Below are 21,178 nucleotides of genomic sequence, written 5' to 3'. Positions count from 1 at the left end.
ATACCCTTTCATTTATTTGTGTCTTCTTTAATTTCTTTCATCAATATCTTATAGTTTTCAGTCTTTCACCTCCTTAGTTAAATTTATCCCTATGTATTTTTTGTTTTGTTTTGATACTATTGTAAAGGGGATAGTCTTCTTTACTTTTTTATATAATTTATAGTTTGTGAATTTATAGTTATAGAAACAGAAAATTTCTAGATTCTAATGGCACTCAATCTTTAGTGAATCATCATTGCCTGCAAAGAATCATTCTGTTCATCTCCAAATCACAGGAAGTTGTATCACCCCTGCAGCTAAAAGGATAGGGGGTGGAATCATTTGGTAATGGCAATTTTGAAGACTCAGTCTGAACAATGTAAGCTGTTTTTGACATCTTCTTGAAATCATTAAACAGGGAGGGAGATTCTGAAATAAAAAAGAAGTTAGGATATTTTTCTTAATCCTATTATTATCACAAGCATTTTATAACATAGGTTGGAAGACCACTGAACTATTCTCAAGAGAATACAAATGAGACACCTCCATTTCTTCAATAGAATGATACCCACCAATACGGAAAAGGAGAATGTCTGCAATTCTGTAGAGCTAGTATGTGTTGTAATAATAATAATAATATCTAATTAATAGGGAGTCCAGCCCGACCAGTGTGGCTCAGTGGTTGAGTTTTGACCCATGCACCAAGAGATCACTGGTTTGATTCCCCGTCAGGGCACATGCCCAGGTGGCGGGCCCAATCCCCAGTAGGGGGTATGCAGGAGGCAGCCAATTGATGATCTCTCTCATAGATATTTCTATTTCTCTCTCCCTCTCCCTTCCTCCCTCTCTAAAATCAGTCTATATTTTTAAAAAAATAATAACTTACTAAAATTATGCAGTAAAGTTCCAGTCCATAAAGTTCCATCCACAGAGGGGGGTATCTTGGCCAGTGAGCGTCTTTCCCAGGTGGGTAGTTGACAAAATTCCTCCAGCAGTAATCATGCTCTAAGGAAACACAAATCTTGGTTCACTCAACAAATACAACAGAAAGTTACTTCAAGAGAACTAAACTTAAATATATAACATATATAAAGCCCACTGACCTATTTGCTACTGCAGATGGGCTAGACTCCCCCAGAATTCCTAAAAAGAACAAAGCAGTTCATTTGAAAATGGCTGAGAGGCCCATAGTGGCAAAGTGGAGAAAGGAGTCATATATTTTTTTAATATATTTTTATTGATTTTTGAGAGAGAGAAAGGGAGAGGGAGAGAGAGATAGAAACATTAATGAGAGAGAAGCATCAACATCAATCGGCTGCCTCCTTCATGATCTCTACTGGGAATTGAGCCCACAACCTTGACATGTGCCCTGACTGGGAATGGAACCAGTGACCTCTTAGTGCATGGGTCGACACTCAACCAATGAGCCATTCCAGCTGGGCAGGAGTCATATTTTTTATGACTTACCCTGCTATGAATTTCAAACCTGGCCTCTTCTCATATTATTTTGAACTTTTACTCCTGAGACTTCCACTCTAGAATAATCAATTTCCTGACCTAAAGACATACTGCCACCACAGTCTCCCATAAACACTTAAGATCTTTGTTTTTTGTTTTTTTTTTTGTTTTTTTACCTGGGGCTCTCATAATCCTGATAGTCACACCACTATTAATGAGGTCCCTGAGTCCTTGTCGGTTTTGTTGATCCATGTGGTAATAAAGCCGTGCTACATAAATAACTAAAGTCACACTAGGTCGTTGATGCAAAAATTCTCTAATAACTTTGGAGCATTCCCAACAGGGACTCCAGGACAAGAACCAGATGATGGAGCAGCTGACGGGTGAGCAAAATCGTCTTTCTGAAGTGAATTTTTCTATAAAATTGACTTCAACGTGCATGGTGGTGTTTTTGCTTGAGTTTCGCCAGACCTTGTGACTCGTGCCCCACTGGACTTCATAGAGCAGACAGGCCTCTTTACAGAGTTCTCTGGGGTCAAAGGATGCTTCAAATTCCCAGGGTTCAATTCTCCTCCTAAAACATAAAAAGCACTCCCACATTGTCATGCAATTTTTAGAGGAACTTTAAAAAGCGTTTAATGCTCCCCTCTTCTAAAAGGCAGACCTAAAACATGAATCTCGGGAAACTTTCTCATATAGAGAGGTCCATTTGAATTATGAGAGTTTCTATCACAAACACAGTGAAGAGATTTATCCCAAATCATGTTATCCGGTTACCATTCTCTCTGTACCATTGCTTGTTAGTCTTAAATTCAGATATAAAAGTGTCATTTTTCTCATTATATTCTAATATTTCTGTCTCATTCTTAGAGGTGCCATGTCCCAATTGCTAATATTGACTATTCCTCAGTGAGCCCTAACTTGATTTTCTCAGGTGTAGAAACCTCAAATTACCAACAAAATTCTATTGCCAAGACTAAGAAGAGAGCAATTTAGCCTCAGGATTCTCCACTTTAAATTCTGTGTACTAATACCTCATAAGAGAGTCAACTTGCTTTCAATGGCATCTTTCAATTGAACACTCTCCGTGTGTCCAAGCTGTGATGCAGAAAACTCAGGATTGTGCTGAGGACTCTCCTTTTCAATGTGGTTGACTCATAAGCTTTTTACATTCTAATATTTCTCACTCACCCCTAAAGTATCACATTCATTTATTATATCAATAAGTCCATCCATCATGAGATAATATATTCCTTGACAAAAGACACCCCCCCCGTTATAATGTCTGTAAAATGGGCATATAATAGAAATAGGAAGATGAAATCAAAGTGACAAATCAGTTCCTTGGACCTTTCACTAATAGCTATAAAAACATGTGATCTAAAGAAAGAAGAGCATTGCCCTGGCCAATTTGGCTCAGCAGTTAGTGTTGACCCACGGACCAAAGGATCTCAGGTTCGATTCCTGGTCAAGGCCACGTACCTGGGTTGCAGATTTGATCCCTGGCTCCAGTTGGGATTGTGAGGGAGGCAACCAATTGATGTGTCTCTCTCACATCGATGTTTTCCTCTGTCTCTCTCTCCTCATGCTTCCTTTCTACACTACCTAAAAATCAATGGAAAAATATCCTCGAGTGAGGATTAACAAGAAAAAAGAAAGAAAGAAAGAGAGAGAGAGAGAGAGAGAGAGAGAGAAAAGAACATTACTAAGACAATAACAGAACAAAGCTAGAAGATAATTTATTTGAACAGAAACCAAAAGACATAAGAACTAAGACATATAAAGCAATATCCTAGAGAATGAAGTTGGAAAGGGGGGGGGAATGGAAACATGGTAAAAGAGGAAAGAAACAATAAGGATAGCTATAGTCCCCCAACTCTTAAATACCCACTTATTAAATGCACAATATGACAGTATTATTCTTTACATTTAAAAAAAATTGATTTTTAGAGGAAGGGAGACACAGAGAGAGAGGGAAACATCAATTTGTTGTTCCACTTATTTATGCATTAACTGGTTCATTCTTTTTTTTTTTATCCTCACCCGAGGACATTTTTCCATTTTTTGTTTAGATAGAGCGGGAGGGAGAGAGAGGAAGAGAGAGAGAGAGAAACATCGATGTGAAGGGACACATCGAGTGGCTGCCACCCACACGACCAACCAGGGCCGGGGACAAACTGCAACCGAGGTACATGCCCTTAGCGGGAACCGAACCCGGGTCTCTCTGTACTGCAGGCCGACGCTCCAACCGCTGAGCCAAACCGGCCAGGGCGGCTGGTTCATTCTTATATGTGTCCTGACTGGAGAGGAAACTCACAACCTTAGGTTATTGGGATGAAGCTCTAATCAATTGAGCTACTAGGTCAAGGCTAACAGTATTATTCTTACCTCAAGGTGGGATCACCAGCTGAAGGACCTGTTGACCAAGAGATGAGTATGTCAAATAACACCCATATACAAGTTGAGTTGCATTTTAAAATGACAAAATTTTAGAAGTAAGGACAGATCAATAGTTATCAATGGTTAGGAACGTGGTAATGCAAGAGGGAGGAGGTGGTTATAAAAGGGCCATAAAACAGATCTGTACTATTGGAACTGTTTAGATCTGACTGTGCTGATAGATACACAAATCTATACAGGTGACAAAATTGCATAAAGCTAAACACACACACACACACACACACAAATGAGTACAAGTTAAAATGGGGAAAATTGGCAGATTGTGCCAATGTTAATATCCTGGTTGTGACATTATTCAAAATGTAACTATTGGGTGAAAGTGAGCAAAATGTAATAGGAGTCTGTCTATATTATTTCTTTTTTTAAAATATGTTTTTATTGATTTTTTAGAGATAGAGGAAGGGACAGAGAGATAGAAACATTGATGTGAGAGAGAAACATGGATTGGCTGCCTCCTGCATGCTCCCTACTGGGGATTGAGCTGGCAACCCAGACGTGTGCCCTGACAGGGAACTGAACTGGGACCTCTCAGTTCATGGGACGATGTTCAATGCACTAAGCCACACCAGCTGGGCTGTATTATTTCTTAAAGCTACATGTTTTAAGTTACGGTTATCTCAATTAAAATTACAATGTACAGAAAGAGTAATTGGTAGTATGGAGAGAGGCTGGAACAACATTGGCTTAATATACATATATTTTTTAAACCACAACTTAAGAGAAAGGAGAAAAGATAACTGTATAAGGGATGAGTTTTTTTAAAAAAAGCATTTATGCCTAACCAGTGTGGCTCAGTGGATTGAACTTTGTCCCATGGACTGAGAGGTCCTGGTTCAATTCCCTGTCAGGGCATATGCCTGGGTGGCAGGCTCGATTCCCAGTAGGGAGTGTACAGGAGGCAGCCGATTGATGTTTCTCTCTCTCTCCCTTCCTCTCTAAAAAAATTAATAAAATTTGGTCAGACACCATTGCGTCGAAGGCAGAGACACGAACGTGGCAGGTGACTACTTTATCCTTATCAACTTCATTTCGTTTTAATTAGCAAGAAGACAGTCCTCTTTCCATGCCCACCTAAGCCACGGCTCATGGTCCCAAGAAGCATCTGAAGCGTGTAGCAGCTCCAAAGTATTGGATGCTGGATAAACTGACTGGTGTGTTAGCTCCTCGGCCATCCACCGGTCCCCACAAGCTGACAGAATGTCTCCCTCCCATCAATTTCCTAAGGAACAGACTGAAGTATGCCCTCACAGGAGATGAAGTCAAGAAGATCTGCATGCAACGCTTCATTAAGATCGATAGCAAGGTCGGAACCGATGTCACCTACTCTGCTGGGTTTATGGATGTCATCAGCACTGACAAGACCGAAGAGAATTTCCATCTGATCTATGACACCAAGGGTCACTTTGCTCTTCATTGTATTACACCCAAGGAGGCCAAGTACAAGCTGTGCAAAGTGAGGACAATCTTTGTGGGCACAAAGGGAATCCCTCATCTGGTGACCCACGATGCGTGCACCATCCTCTACCTCGATCCCCTCATCAAGGTGAACGACACCATTCAGATTGATCTGGATTCTGGCAAAATCGCCGATTTCATCAGGTTTGACACCGGTAATCTGTGCATGGTGACCGGAGGTGCTAACCTGGGAAGAATTGGCGTGATCACCAATAGAGAGAAACACCCTGGTTCTTTTGATGTGATTCATTGAAAGATGGTAATGGCAACAGCTTTGCCACCCGGCTCTCCAACATTTTTGTTATCGGCAAAGGCAACAAACCCCATGGCAAGGGTATCTGCCTCACCATTGCTGAAGAGAGAGAAAAGAGACTGGCAGCCAAACAGCTGGTGAAATGAGCCGATGTGACATGATTAGAAGAATCTTTATACTTCATTAAAGTTAACACAGCATGGGGTGAGGGGAAGAAAACTGGGGGAATTGGCATGCCCACTAAGGGGCTAGTAATTCATAACCTAAATTTTGTTCCCTATTCCTCTGGGGTTTAACAGCTAAATGAGTATGACAGTCCCTTACCCTTGAGTCAGTCTCACTTCCTTTTTATACACCTCTGGGTTAGTTCATTGTACTTTTCAATTTGTGACGGCCATCAGCTCCTGAGAGCTCTTGTTCCATTTATTCGTTGATTCCCTTTTACTTGTATTTCTTTTTTTTTGTTTATCCTCACCTGAGGACATTTTTTCATTTTTGTTCAGATAGAGTGGGAGAGAGAGAGAGGAAGAGAGAGAGAGAAACATCGACTTGAAAGGGACACATCAAGTGGCTGCCACCCACATGACCCAACCAGGGCCGGGGACAAACTGCAACCAAAGTACATGCCCTTAGTGGGAACCAAACCCAGGTCTCTCTGGATCGCAGGCCGACACTCTAACTGCTGAGCCAAACCGGCCAGGGCAGTCATATTTCTTACTTCCTGTCTCACGGCTGCATTGGCAGTTAACTCTCGTGCTTTCTACATATATTTGAGTTTGTAAGTTTCTAGCAAGATAAGTTGTTTTGTTTTGATTGTTTATATAACTGTAATTGAAATGCAGGTATAGATTTTAATTCATGATAATTTATTAAAACTGGTTTATTAAATGTAACAAGTAGCCCTGGCCGGTTTGGCTCAGCGGTTAGAGCGTCAGCCTGTGGTCCAGAGAAACCCTGGTTTGGTTCCCGCTAAGGGCATGTACCTCAGTTGCAGTTTGTCCCCGGCCCTGGTTGGGTAGTGTGGGTGGCAGCCACTCGATGTGTCCCTTTCACATCGATGTTTCTCTCTCTCTTCCTCTCTTTCCCTCCCACTCTATCTGAACAAAAAATGGAAAAATGTCCTCGAGTGAGGATAAAAAAAAAAATGTAACAAGTACACCGTACCAATATAAGATATTAGTAGTTGGTGAAACTGATGCCAGGTTCATGGCAATTATGTACTATCTATTTTTCTGTAAATGTAAAATTTCTTTTAAAAATAAAGCCTATTAAAAAAATAAAAAAATTAATTAAAAAAATTTTTAAACCCTTTCTGATTAAAAAAAAAAAAAAGCATTTGCAAAGAGCATCCAGAAGGATATTATCGAGCCAATGAAAGAGAAGCAGACTTCAACTGGAGCCCAGTGGTTACTAAAGACATTTGACAAGCAAAATCCTGCTGTGTAGAAGATCTCAAGGGCATCAAAATTCTCCCTAGCAATCATGTTAACCTGGAAGGATGAAGAGAAATAAGAAATAATTATTGCTCTTAGGAAAAGAACAGAACAGTAGGGTCAACAGCAGAACTGGGAGCTGGGAAGTAAGAGTTGATGTGGTATGTCACGAGTGTCCAATGCACACGGCTTCGGAGAAAGGAATGCAGTAGTCCCCCTTTATCCACAGGGAACATGTTCCAAGACCCTCCACAGTATATGCCTGAAACCATCTATTCTCCTGTGTTGCCTAAAATACCTTTATTTTTCCATAAATGCTCTTTTTCCTCTCTGCTTCTGCTCTTAAGATGGTATACAAGCCCCCAGGCATCTAGGAATTAAGATCGAATAAGAAACACTATTATTCTACGTGTGACCTGAAGAATAAACCTCACCCTTAAAAGGAGGAAAGGGAATTTTTGAGCTCAGAGAGAGGAGGAAAGGGCACCTTGGAATGGGCACTGATCAGACCTTAATCTGAATGAGGGTGGCCTTACAGAAACAGTCATACCTGCAGAAGAAGGTCCTATTGATGGTGGGAGGACACTTCCTTTGAAGGAGGTGAAGCAGCAGTGAGAACTTCAGAAAGAGAGGGTGAGATATATTCTCAGTATCTACCCCTGGGATGCAAGGCAAAGATATGGTTTGAGGGATAAAACACACCATGTTTTTAGGAAAATCCAGGGAAATTAACCATGTACTTCAACTAAATAAAGTTGTTAGTCTTTCCCCCAACGTGACACTAACAAGAGATTTTAATAAAGAAAAATATAATGGAGGAAAAAAATTGTTTCTTAAAACCCAAGACTGATATCTGTATTTCCACCAATCACATCATGCCCACACTCTTGCAATAGTCTTCTAACTGGTCTACTTGCTTCCAGTCTTTTCTGCTTCCAGCCCAAAAGGCATCAAATGCCAGGTAAATAAGTCTAAAGCATTATTTCAGTCATCTCTGTGCTATTCACAAGTTCTCCAGAGATTTTCTCTTACCAATCATTTCAACCTTAATCTCCTTATCCTGGCATTCAAAGTCCTCTATAATATCACTTCAAATTTGCCTTCTAATTTCACTGTAGATTATTTCCATGAACTCTTCTCTAGCCTAACCAGTGTACTCAGTATATTCCAAACACAATCTTTGTAAATTCTCTCAAAGTCTTTATGTTAACCAACCTGGAACTGTCTTCTCTTTGCCAACTTAAATTCTACCCTTTTAGAATCCAGTTCAAATCCCACTTCATCTGAAAATTATTTCCTTCCACAGCCTGAAGTGTTCTCCCTCTCCCATGAATTTTTCTAAATTTAATTAGGTAAACCTTAAATAATTAACATGCCTTTGTGGTATCACTTCTGTTGTTATCTTAAATTGTTATTTAATAGTTGTGTATTTTCCTTCTTTTGTTATTGTGGTTAAACAAGCATTGATTTAGTGTCATTTGATCAAAATTATTTGTAGATGTAAATAGTTAGGATCAATAATGATAACAAATCTTATTTAACCAAGTGCAGCCAGTCACCATTCTGGCAAAACTTCAGCAGATTAATCTCCTTCAAAAATAATATCTACAGGGAGGCAGATAATTTTAAAATAAAGTAAATAAAATTATATTTAAAAAAGAATAGTATTGCCCGGCCAGTGTGTCGGTGGATCGAATGTCATTCCATGGACTAAGAGGTCCCAGTTTGATTCCCAGTTTCGGGCTTGATCCCTATTGTGGGTGGGGGGCATGCAGGAGGCAGCTGGTTGAAGTTTCTGTCTCTCATCGATGTTTCTATCTCTCTCTCCCTCCCTTCCTCTTTCTCTAAAATATCAATAAAAACATTTTTTATTAATATAGTAATAATTAATATAGCAGTAAATAGGAAAGTTGGAAAATACCCAAGGACACAAGCAAAACACACACACACACACACAGATTTTCTGCACCTTTTCAAGAATATCAAACTTACTGGGATCTGGATCCATTTTACCTTTGTCAGAAGCCATGGCACCGCGTCACTGAATTTTCTTCCTTGCAGCTATAGACTGTGCTGATTGCTCCTGTCAACAATATTTCTTAACACTGTTTCTTCAGGTGTGACCACGGTCACTTGCTTGAGCAGAGAATGACTCATTCCTGAGTCTCAGGTACTGACTGGGTACAAATAGGTAGCAGATTAAGAGAGAAATTGGTGTGGGGTTTGCATCAATGGGTTGACAAGAAAGATGATGATACAAATAAATAATCCAGCAAAGTAAATTCCTGAAGAAATCTGAATTACAAAATTCTTTCCTGATTATATTTGAATTTAAAAAACTTTCCCTTTCCTTTAAATTAAGGTTAAGGCAAGACTGACATATTCTTTCTTGGAGAGAACAGAGAAGGAGAAACTAGAAGAGAGAATTTATTTATAACTTCCTCTTGTTTTGCTCTTTGCTCCAAATGCTGTTGGAAAGGGGAGGGGCACTGAGAGATGAAAAATCAGGAGAACTTTGTCCTCTGAGTCAGGTAATTAGGTGAAAAGTTTTAGGTGATCTCTCTTCCTTCTTGAAGCTAAGGCTAAATAAATGTAAAGCCAAGTCCACTTATGTTTTTTATGCTCCTCTAAAAAGAGAATACCATATACATTCCCTATTACTATTGTCCCCTGTTGCCCCAAACTTGGGTCAAGTTCTTCTGAGTTTTAGCGCACACTCCCAGAATTGAGGTCATTCTCAAGACCTAAAGCTTCCTCTAAGGTCTCAGATCTAGAGCCCCTGAACTTTAAATCTCAAATCTATGAACACAACACCTGAGCCCTAAATAGAAAACTCTCCCTAATTATGAAAGTCAAGCTGTAACATCCACAAAATGAAACAGTTTTTTGGAGTGTCAGGTAAGGGTTGAAGGGGAACAGAAATGCCACATTCTAAACGAAGGTCCTTTAAAAGCCAAGAATTTCATGGTAGGTAGAATAATAACACCCCCCCCCCCCCCGCCTCCGCCAAGATGTTCTCCTGATTCCTGGAACCTATAAGTATGTCACCTTATAAAGGCAAAAGTAACTTTGAAGAGGTGATTAGGGTAAGGATCTTGACGTAGGGAGAAGATCCTGGATCATCTGGGTCGTCCCAATTCAATCACACAGACTCTTAAAAGAGGGAAGCAAAGAGCCGGTCAGAGAAGGAATGTGAAGATGGAAGCAGAGATGTGAGTGAAGTGATTACTGGCTGGAAGGGGACTATGATTCAAGGAACGAGGACAGCCTCTAGGATCTCGAGAAAGCAAGGACATGGATTCTTCCCTAGAGCCTCATAAAGCAATGCTGCCCTGATGACATCTTGATTTTAGCCCAGTGAGATCCTGTTTTGTACTTCTGTCCGCCAGATTTGTAAGACAATTTTTGTTGTTTTATACCACTAAGTTCATGGAAATTTGTTACAGCAGCTAGAGGAAACTAATACAGTCAGACACACTCATAGGTGGCACATATGCAATAGTTAAGGTGGAATATAATTTAAATGTGTGTCTACTAGAATTCTTGTTGAATGTTTAATCCATCTTCTGTTTTGTTTTAGAAAACTCAGAACTATCAGATATGATAGACTGCCATGGCATTCATTCTTTGTAAAAGAGATTGAAGATAGATCAATGTTCTGTTCCTGGAAATTCATGCATTTTTTAATATGTACACATATATTTATATAACCATTCCACAATCAAGATATTTAAGATTCTTGTCACCCAAAAAAGTTATCTGTCAATCCTGCTACTTTCAATCCCAGCCAACCACTGATATTTCTGTCACCATAGATTAGTTTGGACTGTTCTATAATTTCTTACAACTGGAATCACAGAATGTTTTTGCTCAGTTTCTCTGTAAAACTGATATATGTGAGTAGGTGTATCAGAGGTAACTTTTATTTTATGAGTATAATAATTTGTTTATTCATTCACCCAATGATGGACTTTGGATTATTTCCAATTTTAGGTTATTATGCATAAGAATGATATGGATATTGTGTACATTTCTTTACATAAACATATTTCTTTTTTTGTTTCTTGGGTAAAAACCTGGGAGTGGAATTGCTGGATCAAACTGCTAAATGTATGTTTAACTTTTAAGAAAATGCCCAGCCCTGGCAGGTTTGGCTCAGCGGTTAGAGCGTGGGCCTGTGGTCCAGAGACACCCAGGTTCGGTTCCTACTAGGGGCGTGTACCTCAGTTGCAGTTTGTCCCTGGCCCTGGTTGGGTCATGTGGGTTGCAGCCACTTGATGTGTCCCTTTCATGTTGATGTTTCGCTCTTTCTCTCTCTCTCTCCCTCCCACTCTATCTGAACAAAATATCAAAAAATGTCCTCGGGTGAGGATAAAAAAAATACCCAGTTGTTATACCAGTTTATGGTCTCACCAAGAGTATAAGTTCCAGCTGCACAACATCCTCACCAACACTTGGAAATGTCAATCTTTTTATTTATTATTTATTTATTTTTAAAGTGTTTGATTTTTTAAATATATTTTTATAAATTTTTTAGAGAGAAAGGAAGGGAGAGAGAAATAAAAACATCTATATAAGACAGAAACATCGATTGGCTGCCTCCTGCATGCCCCCCACAACCTGGGCATGTGCCCTGACCGGGAATTAAACGGGACCTCTCAGTCCATGGGACCATGCTCAATCCACTGAGCCATACTTGCTGGGCAGTAATGTCAACCTTTTTAATTGCGGTTATTTTTGTGGATGCATGGTAGTATCTAACTGTGATTTTAATTTGCACATTCCTGATGATTAATGATGTTGAACAGCTTACTGGTTATTTATATATTTTCTTTTCTAAAGTCTGAGTATTTTGTCCAGTTTTCATTAGGTTGTTTGTCTCCTTACTAAGTTGTAAGAGTTATTTATATATTATGAATACAATTCCTTTGTAATATCTGTATATATATTTTTCTCAATCTCTGGCTTGCCATTTCTTTTCCTTAATTGTGTCTTTTGAAGAACAGAAGTTCTCAATTTTAATGAAGTTTAATTTATCAATTTGCCTTTGTGGTTAATGACTTTTGGATTTTGTCTACAAAAACTTTACTTACTCAAAGGACATTTGATCGTAAGTATCATTGGTGTTTTAATTTTCTTTTCTTTTTTATATAATTTTTTCTGTTTTTATTTATTTATTTCTGGTAATCCTCACCCAAGGATATTTTTCCATTGATTTTTAGATAAAGTGGAAGGGAGAGAGGGAGAGAACATAAAATTTTTCTATAGTCAATTGATTTTACTTTATTTAAAATTTTAATTGGGGTGAAAAACATAAAATTAAATAGGAGGAATAGTAGCTGAAGGTAAAGAAATTTTAAAATGGGTTATATAATAACCATATTTAAACATATAGTTCAGTAGTATTGACTATACCACATTTTTGTATAATAGATCCACAGAACATTTTTATCTTGCAGAACTAAAACTCTATACCCCAAAACAACTCCTCATTTTCTCCTACCTCAGCTCCTTGCAACTATTATTCTACTTTTTGTTTCTATGAATTTGACTACTTTAGATACTTCATATTAAGTGGAATAATACCATATGTCTTTTGTGACTGACTTACTTCACTTAGTATCCTATCCTCAAGATTCATCCAAGTTGTAGCATGTGACAGGAATTCCTTCCCTTTCAAGGCTAAATAACATTCCATTGTATGTATTTACTATATTTTTCATTTCCATTCACTCATTGATGGACAAGTGGGTTCTTCCACATTTTTGGCCACTGTGAATAGTACTGCTATGAAAATGGTTGTGCAAAAATATATTTCCTTTTTTTTTTTATCCTCAACTGAGGACATTTTTCCATATTTTGTTCAGATAGAGTGGGAGGAAGAGAGAGGAAGAGAGGGAAAGAGAAACATCGATGTGAAAGGGACACTTCGAGTAGCTGCCTCCCACACGACCCAACTGGGGCCAGGGACAAACTGCAACCGAGGTACATGCCCCTAGCAGGAACTGAACCTGGGTCTTTCTGGACCGCAGGCCGATGCTCTAACCGCTGAGCCAAATCGGCCAGGGCTATATTTCCATTCTTACCCCTGCTTTTAATTCATTTTTTCAATGTGTGTGTGTGTGTGTGTTTAATGTTTTTATTGAGTTTTAGAGAGAGAGGAAAAGAGAAAGAGATAGAAACATCAAAGTGAGAGAGAAACATCAGTCAGCTGCCTCCTGCATGCTCCCTTCTGGGGATCGAGCCTGCAACTTGGGCATGTGCCCTGACTGGGAATTGAACCAGAAACTCTCAGTTCATGGGAGGACACTCAGTCCACTGAGCCACACCCACTGGGCTCTGCTTTTAATTCTTTTGCATATATACCCAGAATGGGATTGCTGGATCATCTGATAATTCTATTTTAAATATTTTGAGGAATCTCCATACTGTCTTCCATAGCAGCTGTGAAACGGGAGATCAGCTGAGTCCAGAGCTCATACTGCTTGTCACTACCCAGTCAAAAAGCAGAGACAGAGATTGTATTATCAGTGTGCATTTAATGATATCAGATGCTGGAAATCTGGGAAGATGATGAGTGAGAACCCTAACATTCACCTTCTCTTAAGCTTGCTGGGAGAAAGCTTATTATATAGGGGAATCGGGGAAAGGGAATGTGGGCAGGGAATACAGAGGGGGTTATGGTGATTTGCAGTCCTGGAATTTGAGTCCCTGTGGGGGTCTTGGGTCTTGACGAATGTCTTCATTACTGGTCTCCAGAACAGGATGGTCAGCATTCTGAAACCGGTCAAGCAATGATCGGTTGTGCATCATCTGGGTGTTTTTGAGTCCTAATCAATCAGCCTCCACATTCCTGCTGACCAGGTGTGTAAGTTCAGGGCTGGGTTAAAAGTCTCTTTGTTTTTGCCTGGTCAACTGAGAACTGCAACAAATCTTAGCCAGACATAAGGTTAAACATATACAGCTAATTAATCAATTGCACATTCTGTTAGTAAAAGGGAAGAAAAGGAAAAAGAAAGGAAGAGGAGAAAAAATAAAATCATATTTTTATTCTACCCTTATACCCCTATTAGCTGCACCATCCAAAGTTTCCAATTTCTTCACAAATTTACCAACACTAATTTTCTGGGGGCTTTTTTGTTTTTTTTTTTTTTTTAACAGTAGCCCTCATGTGGTCAACTGATTTTTAAGAAGGGTGCCAAGCCCTGGCCAGTTTGGCTCAGAAGTTAGAGTGTTGGACCACGGACCAATAGTCAAGGGTTTGATTCCAGTCTAGGGCATGTACCTCACTTGAGGTTCGTTTCCGGGTTGTGCGGAAAGCAACCAGTTGATGTGTGCCTCTCACATGGCTGTTTCTCTCTCTCTACTTCTCTTCCTCTCTCTCCCTCCCACTCTATCTGGACCGCATACCAACACTCCAACCGCTGAGCCAAACCGGCCAGGGCCCTCCCACTCTATCTGAACAAAAATGGAAAAATATCCTCGGGTGGATTTAAAATGAAAAAAGAAGGGTGCCAAGATCATTCAATAGGAAAGAATATTCTTTTTACAAATAGTGCTGTGATAACTAGCTATCCATATGCAAAAGAATGGATTCAGATCTCTACTTCAAACACTACATAAAAATTAACTCAATATGAACAAAAAATCTAAGTATAAGTGCCAAAACTATCAAACTCTTAGAAGTAAACATAGGAATACATCTTCAAGACTTTGGGTTAGGTAACAGTTTCTTAAATCTGATATCTAAAGTACAAACAACAACAAAATAAACTTCATTAAAATTAAAAACTTTTGTGTTAAAAGGACATGATTGTGAACAACAACAAAAAAGGAGCCCTAGCTGATGTGGCTCAGTTGGTATGTGTTGTCCTGTACACCAAAAGGTGGTGGGTTCGATTCCCTGTCAGGGCACATTCAAGAGGCAACTAATGGATGTCTCTCCTCTCCTCCCCTCCCCTTCCCTCCCCTCCCCTCCCCTCCCCTCTCCTCCCCTCCCCTCCCCTCTCCTCTTTCTCTCCCTCCCTCTAAATCAACAAAAATAAATAAAATAATAAATGAATAAATAAATGAAATAGAACTTGAAAACTTAAAAAAAATTTTTTTTTCTTTATTGATTTTAGAGAGAGGAAGGGAGAGGGAAAGAGAGAGAGGAACATTGATGAGAGAGAACATCGATTGGCCTCCTGCATGCCCCCAACTGGGGATCAGGCCCACAAACTGGGCATGTGCCCTGACTGGGAATAGAACCAGTGACCTCTTGGTGCATGGGTCAACACTCAAATACTGAGCCACACTGGCCGGACAAGCTTTGAAAACTTTTTTAAAAAGAATAAAATACTAAGCTGGGCACGGGGCGGAGGTGGGGTGGGGGGTGCCAATGGGGTAAAAAGGTAAAATATCTGTAACAAAAAAATAAATAAAAAATTCATAAAATCAAAAAAAAAAAAAAAAAGAATAAAATATACAAGTCAGAATAAGAGAAAATATTTGCAAGTCATATATCTCATAAGGGTCTCATATCACAATTATATCAGTAGCCATTACATTCAACAATAAAAAGACAGCCCTGACCGGTTTGGCTCAGTGGTTAGAGGGTCGGCCTGCGGTCCAGAGAGACCTGGGTTCGGTTCCTGATAAGGGCACGTACTTTGGTTGCGGTTTGTCCCAGACCTGGTTGGGTCATGCAGGAGGCTCAATGGGACACTCCTGGTTGGGACACTCAATGTGTCCCTTTCACGTCAATGTTTCTCTCTCTGTCTCTCCCTCCCACTCTGTCTGAACAAAAAATGAAAAAAATGTCCTTGGGTGAGGATTAAAAAAAAAATAATAAAAAGACAAATAACCCACCTGGCCGGTGTAGCTCACTGGTTGAGCATTGACCCATGTACCAAGAGGTCACCAGTTCGATTCTCGGTCAGAGCACATACCTAGGTTGTGGGCCCAATCTCTCATCAATGTTTCTATCTCCCTCTCCCTCTCCCTTCCTCTATCTAAAAAAGCAATAAAGAGCCCTTGCCGGTTTGGCTCAGTGATTGGAGCATCGGCCAGTGGCCCAGAGAGACCCAGGTTTGGTTCCCACTAAGGGCACATACCTCGGTTGCAGTTTGTCCCCTGCCCCAGTTGGGTCGTGTGGGAGGCAGCCATTCGATGTGTCCCTTTCACGTCGATGTTTCTCTCTCTCTCTCCCTCCCACTCTATCTGAACAAAAAATGGAAAAATGTCCTCGGGTGAGGATTAAAAAAAAAAAAAAGGTGATGAAGGAAAAATAGGTCTTCATCAGGCTAGTGTCGGGAGACTTGGATCATTAAAGTCAATATTGTGCTCATTAAACAGGAGCAAAGTCACATCCCCAACAAAGCAGTAGTCTACAAAGTAAGGTTCCCTGCAGCTTAGGGGTTGTACACCTTGAAACATTCGGGTGGGGGAAAGAAAATACTAGAACATCTGTTCCTGAAACACTGAGGTGAAAGAAAAATTATTAGTACTTATGATTATTTTATCTAAAAGTAAAACTTAAGCCCTGGCCAGTTTGACTCAGCAGTTAGAGCATCGGCCTGCGGTCCAGAGAGAACCAGGTTCGGTTCCCGCTTGGGGCGTATACCTCAGTTGCAGTTTGTCCCCGACCCTGGTTGGGTCGTGTGGGTGGCAACCACTCGATGTGTCCCTTTCACGTTGATGTTTCTCTCTCTCTCCCTCCCTCCCACTCTATCTGAACAAAATACAAAATATATATATATATGTCCTCAAGTGAGGATAAAAAAATAAATAAATAAATAAAAGTAAAACTTAAGCCTGGCCAGTGTGGCTCTGTGGGTCCCAGTTTAATTCCAGGTCAGGACACATGCTCTGGTTACATGCTCTGGTTACAGGGGGCATGCAGGAGGGAACCGATTGATGTTTCTCTCTCACATCCATGTTTCTATCTCCCTCTCCCTCTCCCTTCCCCTCTCTCTAAAAAATCAATACAAATATATTTAAAAGTAAAACTTGCCCTGGCCAGTTTGGCTCAGTGGTTAGACCATTGGCCTGCGGTCCAGAGAGGCCCGGGTTCGGTTCCCGCTAAGGGCACGTACCTCGGTTGCAGTTTGTCCCCGGCCCTGGTTGGTCGTGCGGGTGGCAGCCACTCGATGTGTCCCTTCACATCGATGTTTCTCTCTCTCTCTCCCTTCCTCTCTCTCCCTCCCACTCTATCTGTACAAAAAATGGAAAAATGTCCTCGGGTGAGGATAAAAAAATAAAAAAAAGCCCTGGCCAGTTTGGCTCAGTGGTTAGAGCATTGGCCTGCGGTCCAGAGAGGCCCGGGTTCGGTTCCCACTAAGGGCACGTACCTCGGTTGCAGTTTGTCCCCGGCCCTGGTTGGTCATGTTGGTGGCAATCACTTGATTTGTCCCTTTCATGTCGATGTTTCTCTCTCTCTCTCTCTCTCTTCCTCTCTCTCCCTCCCACTCTATCTGAACAAAAAAAATGGAAAAAAAATGTCCTCGGGTGAGGATAAAAAAAATTAAAACTTAATAAGAGCATTTTCAAATATGTACAAAATAGTAACACACTAGTCAATATATATAATTTTGAATAAATTAAATATTATAGTGGGGTATAAGCTATATTTTCACTTGTACATATTCAAATAATTCATAAGCAAATGTGTTAGATTTTAAACTATATGATGAAAATGACCATCTATATTTTTCAGAATTGGCACATAATAGACACAATAAAAATCAGTTGCATGAAATAAAAGTGAAGCTGTGAAGATAAGTCACTTCAGAAATTATCTTCCCTGGGTCAATTGCCCCACCAGGAAGAACTTTGGGGTTAAGAATATAACGACCATGGCTTCCAGTGCTCTGACGGAACCTCAGATGTGTGGCCTTCTGGCCAAGTGTCTGTGATTTCCCATGTTGGAGCCACCATTGTAGGGGGTCGCAACTTTCCATAAATTTGCTGTGGCTGAACCAGGAAAGAAAGCATATGCAGATTTCTGCTGAAATTGTGATTCAGTGAAAGATTTTGAGGATATGAGGAAGGCTGATATCTTTCACAGCACACAGTGATTTTGGAATGTCAAGAATTTCTTTGGGTTGACTTCCATAAAAGTTTGTCACTGATCTGTGTTCCCGAACTATGAAACATGAATATTTTGGCTAAGGAATAATTTATATTAATAAAAAAAAATAATTTAACAAATTTAAAAAAAAAGAAATATGCCCTGATTTGTTTGGTTTGATGGTTAGAGTGTCGACCCTCAGACTGAAGGATCATGGGTTTGATACCCAGTCAGGGGCACGTACTTGGGTTGCAGGTCCAATCCCTGGCCCCAGTAAGGGTGGTGTGGGAGGCAACCAGTCGATGTCTCTCTTTCACATTGATGTTTCCCTCTCTCTCTCTCTCTCTCTCTCTCTCCTTCCCTCCCTCCCACTCTATCTAAAAATCTGAAAAATATCCTCAGGTGAGGATTAACAAAACAAAAAAAAGAAAGAAAGAATCTGCCACACAAGATGATTTGTAATGCTTGGCTAACATAATAGGGGATTCCCCCCAAATCAATGTAAGCAGCTTATTTACTTGAGAAAGCAGGCTTAGCATGTAACATTATAAATAAGAAGGCCAGAATCCAGTCAAGCGTAATGTATAGCATAATTGAAGAAAATTAATAGGAGTGGTAGCATAGTCTGAAATGACTAAAATTCCTCTAGTATCTGGATCTGGAGGTTAACAAATCTTGTCACATAGACCATATAACTAATTTCCTTATACACATTCAGATGATTACTAGGTTTCCATGTGTACTTTTCGTGTTGTTTTTTTTTTTATCCTCACCCGAGGACATTTTTTCCATTTTTTGTTCAGGTAGAGTGGGAGGGAGAGAGAGGAACAGAGAGAGAGAGAGAAACATCGATGTGAAAGGAACACATCGAGTGGCTGCCACCCACACAACCGATTAGGGCCGGGGACAAACTGCAACCGAGGTACATGCCCTTAGCGGGAACCGAACCCGGGTCTCTCAGGACCGCAGGCTGACGCTCTAACCACTGAGCCAAACCAGCCAGGGCTCCATGTGTACTTTTCTATCAAACACAGTATAAACTCATATATTGATCACTGGGTCACAGGTGAAATTTTATGAATTTTGTTTGTGCTAATGAGACTCCCTTGTTCAAGTATAAGCGCACCACTAAGAATCTTGGGCCCTGGTCGGTTTGGCTCAGCGGTTAGAGCATCAGCCTGCGGTCCAGAGAGGCCCAGGTTCGGTTCCCGCTAAGGGTGCGTGCTTCGGTTGCAGTTTGTCCCCAGCCCTGGTTGGTCGTGCGGGTGGCAGCCACTCGATGTGTCTCTTTCATGTCGATGTTTCTCTCTCTTCCTCTCTCTCCCTCCCACTCTATTTGAACGAAAAATGGAAATATGTCCCTGAGTGAGGATAAAAAAAAGAATCTTGGGCCCACAAAACAGAGGACAGAGCTGGGGCCACAGTAGCTCCACCAAAGCACTGCCACCTTTACCATCTACCTTCTGTTACATTAATTTCTTAGCTCCTTCTTTAATAAATATAATCTGAAAGTGCTTTGTAAACACATTGATATAGGTTATTATCATTATTATTTAATCCTCACCCAAGGATATTTTTGCATTTATCTTCAGACAGAGTGGAAGGGAGAGGAGAGAGAAACATTGATGTGAGAGAGACACATCAATTGGTTGCCACCCATACAACCGCAACCGGGGCCAGGGATGAGCCACAACCAAGGTAAGTGCCTTGGCTGAATTCAAACCCAGGACTCTTTGGCCTGTGGGTCAATGCTCTAACCGCTTTGCCTAGCCGACCAGGGAGATATAGGTGATAATTGTTGGCATCATCCCGATTGTTCCACTAACTTTTTCTAAATGATGATCTGTCCCGTGCTAGCCTCCCACTGATACCTGTCAGAGAACAGTGTTTCTGATTCAAATGATGCATTTGACAAAGTAAATGCTTTTTAGCAAACTATAGAAATGATCCCTCGCCCTGGCCAGTTTGGCTCAGCGGTTAGAGCGTCGGCCTGTGGTCCGGAGAGACCCGGGTTCGGTTCCCGCTAAGGGCACGTACTTCGGTTGCAGTTTGTCCCCAGCCCTGGTTGGTCGTGCGGGTGGCAGCCACTTGATGTGTCCCTTCACGTCGATGTTTCTCTCTCTCTCTCCCTTCCTCTCTCTCCCTCCCAGTCTATCTGTACAAAAAATGGAAAAATATCCTTGGGTGAGGATAAAAAAATAAAAAATAAAAAAATAAAAAAAAAGAAATGATCCCTGAAAGTATAGTCTTGCAAGGGCTTTGTGAAGGTCAGTTTTGTTTGTGTTCAAGGATGTGCCTCTCTGATCTCTGCAGCCTCTTTGTTCTCTTTACAAAGTCCCCATGTTCCCTGCTGTCCTACACTGAAGTCCTAGACAAGTAGATTGTTATAAGATTGTGTGCCCATTCTACAGAAATGATTCTAGCAGTTTGAATGACCTCAGTGTTCAATAGCATAATAAATCAGTTGGGTAATATCCTTGTAGTGGATTACTATTCAGCAGGAAAATAAATAAATTATATCCTACATGTATCAACCTGTAATAATTCTGAAATAATAAATTGAGGAAAAATATTAGAAAAATAAACTCCAGTATTGTTTCTAGAGAGTTTGCATGTCTGGGCATCGGGCCCAGCGAGGGCCGGGCTGCCTGAGTTGGGACAAAGGGGGGTCGCGTCTGCGGGGACCCAGACCACACTGCTGCTCTTCAAGAACAGCTCGGCGAGCTGGGAGCCCTTGCGCCCCAGCTCCTGGGCCCCGCCCCCTCGCTGTCTCCGCCTCCTTCTCTCACACCCCGGGCGCTAGAGCCCCGGGCCTTCCCGGCGCTGCACCTCCTCTGCACTCTCGCCCGCGACCTGAGTCCTCCAGCCGCAGCTGGCCTTGCTCCCTCCGAGAGTCCTGGTTCAAGCTGTCCTTTCACACACGCTGCTGGGCCCTCTCCTCGGCCCTGCTCCTTTCTCTTGTCCTAGCTAATGCCGCCGTCGGGGGGGGAAATAAAATTAAAAAAAAAAAAGTTTGCATGTTTGTGAAGCAATGCTTTATATTGTTTATGGATCCAATCATATGTAATAATATTATAAAGAAATGAATGG

The 21,178-nt window shown here is 40.8% G+C and overlaps 2 protein-coding genes across 2 annotated transcripts; one reads left to right on the top strand and one right to left on the bottom strand.

Moving 5' to 3' along the window:
* Window positions 1-258: 258 nt before the first annotated feature.
* Window positions 259-9,067, bottom strand: APOBEC1 (apolipoprotein B mRNA editing enzyme catalytic subunit 1). The gene is made up of 5 exons (XM_036252292.1): window positions 9,052-9,067; window positions 3,826-3,853; window positions 1,614-2,011; window positions 866-984; window positions 259-408 (listed from the first exon to the last, which is right to left on the bottom strand). The coding sequence occupies exons 1-5, from the start codon at window positions 9,065-9,067 to the stop codon at window positions 259-261; spliced, it is 711 nt and encodes a 236-aa protein (XP_036108185.1).
* LOC118623211 (40S ribosomal protein S4-like) lies at window positions 3,868-5,751 on the top strand. The gene is given in 3 exon segments (XM_036250738.1): window positions 3,868-3,871; window positions 4,974-5,600; window positions 5,603-5,751. Coding segments are annotated over 3 exon segments (780 nt in total).
* Window positions 9,068-21,178: the final 12,111 nt, after the last annotated feature.

This window comes from Molossus molossus, unplaced genomic scaffold (genome assembly GCF_014108415.1).
Source record: "Molossus molossus isolate mMolMol1 unplaced genomic scaffold, mMolMol1.p scaffold_m16_p_10, whole genome shotgun sequence".
Classification (NCBI taxonomy): Eukaryota; Metazoa; Chordata; class Mammalia; order Chiroptera; family Molossidae; genus Molossus; species Molossus molossus.
The sequence above is the reverse complement of the archived record's forward strand: the minus strand, read 5'-3'. Positions and strand labels throughout refer to the sequence as shown.

Excerpts from the sequence above, each read along its gene's own strand:
- APOBEC1 (XM_036252292.1), bottom strand. Across the intron at positions 985-1,613 it reads CAGGATTATGAGAGCCCCAG|AGCATGATTACTGCTGGAGG; the intron begins GTAAAAAAACAA and ends GTGTTTCCTTAG. Across the intron at positions 409-865 it reads AACTTTACTGCATAATTTTA|AATCTCCCTCCCTGTTTAAT; the intron begins GTAAGTTATTAT and ends TTTTTATTTCAG.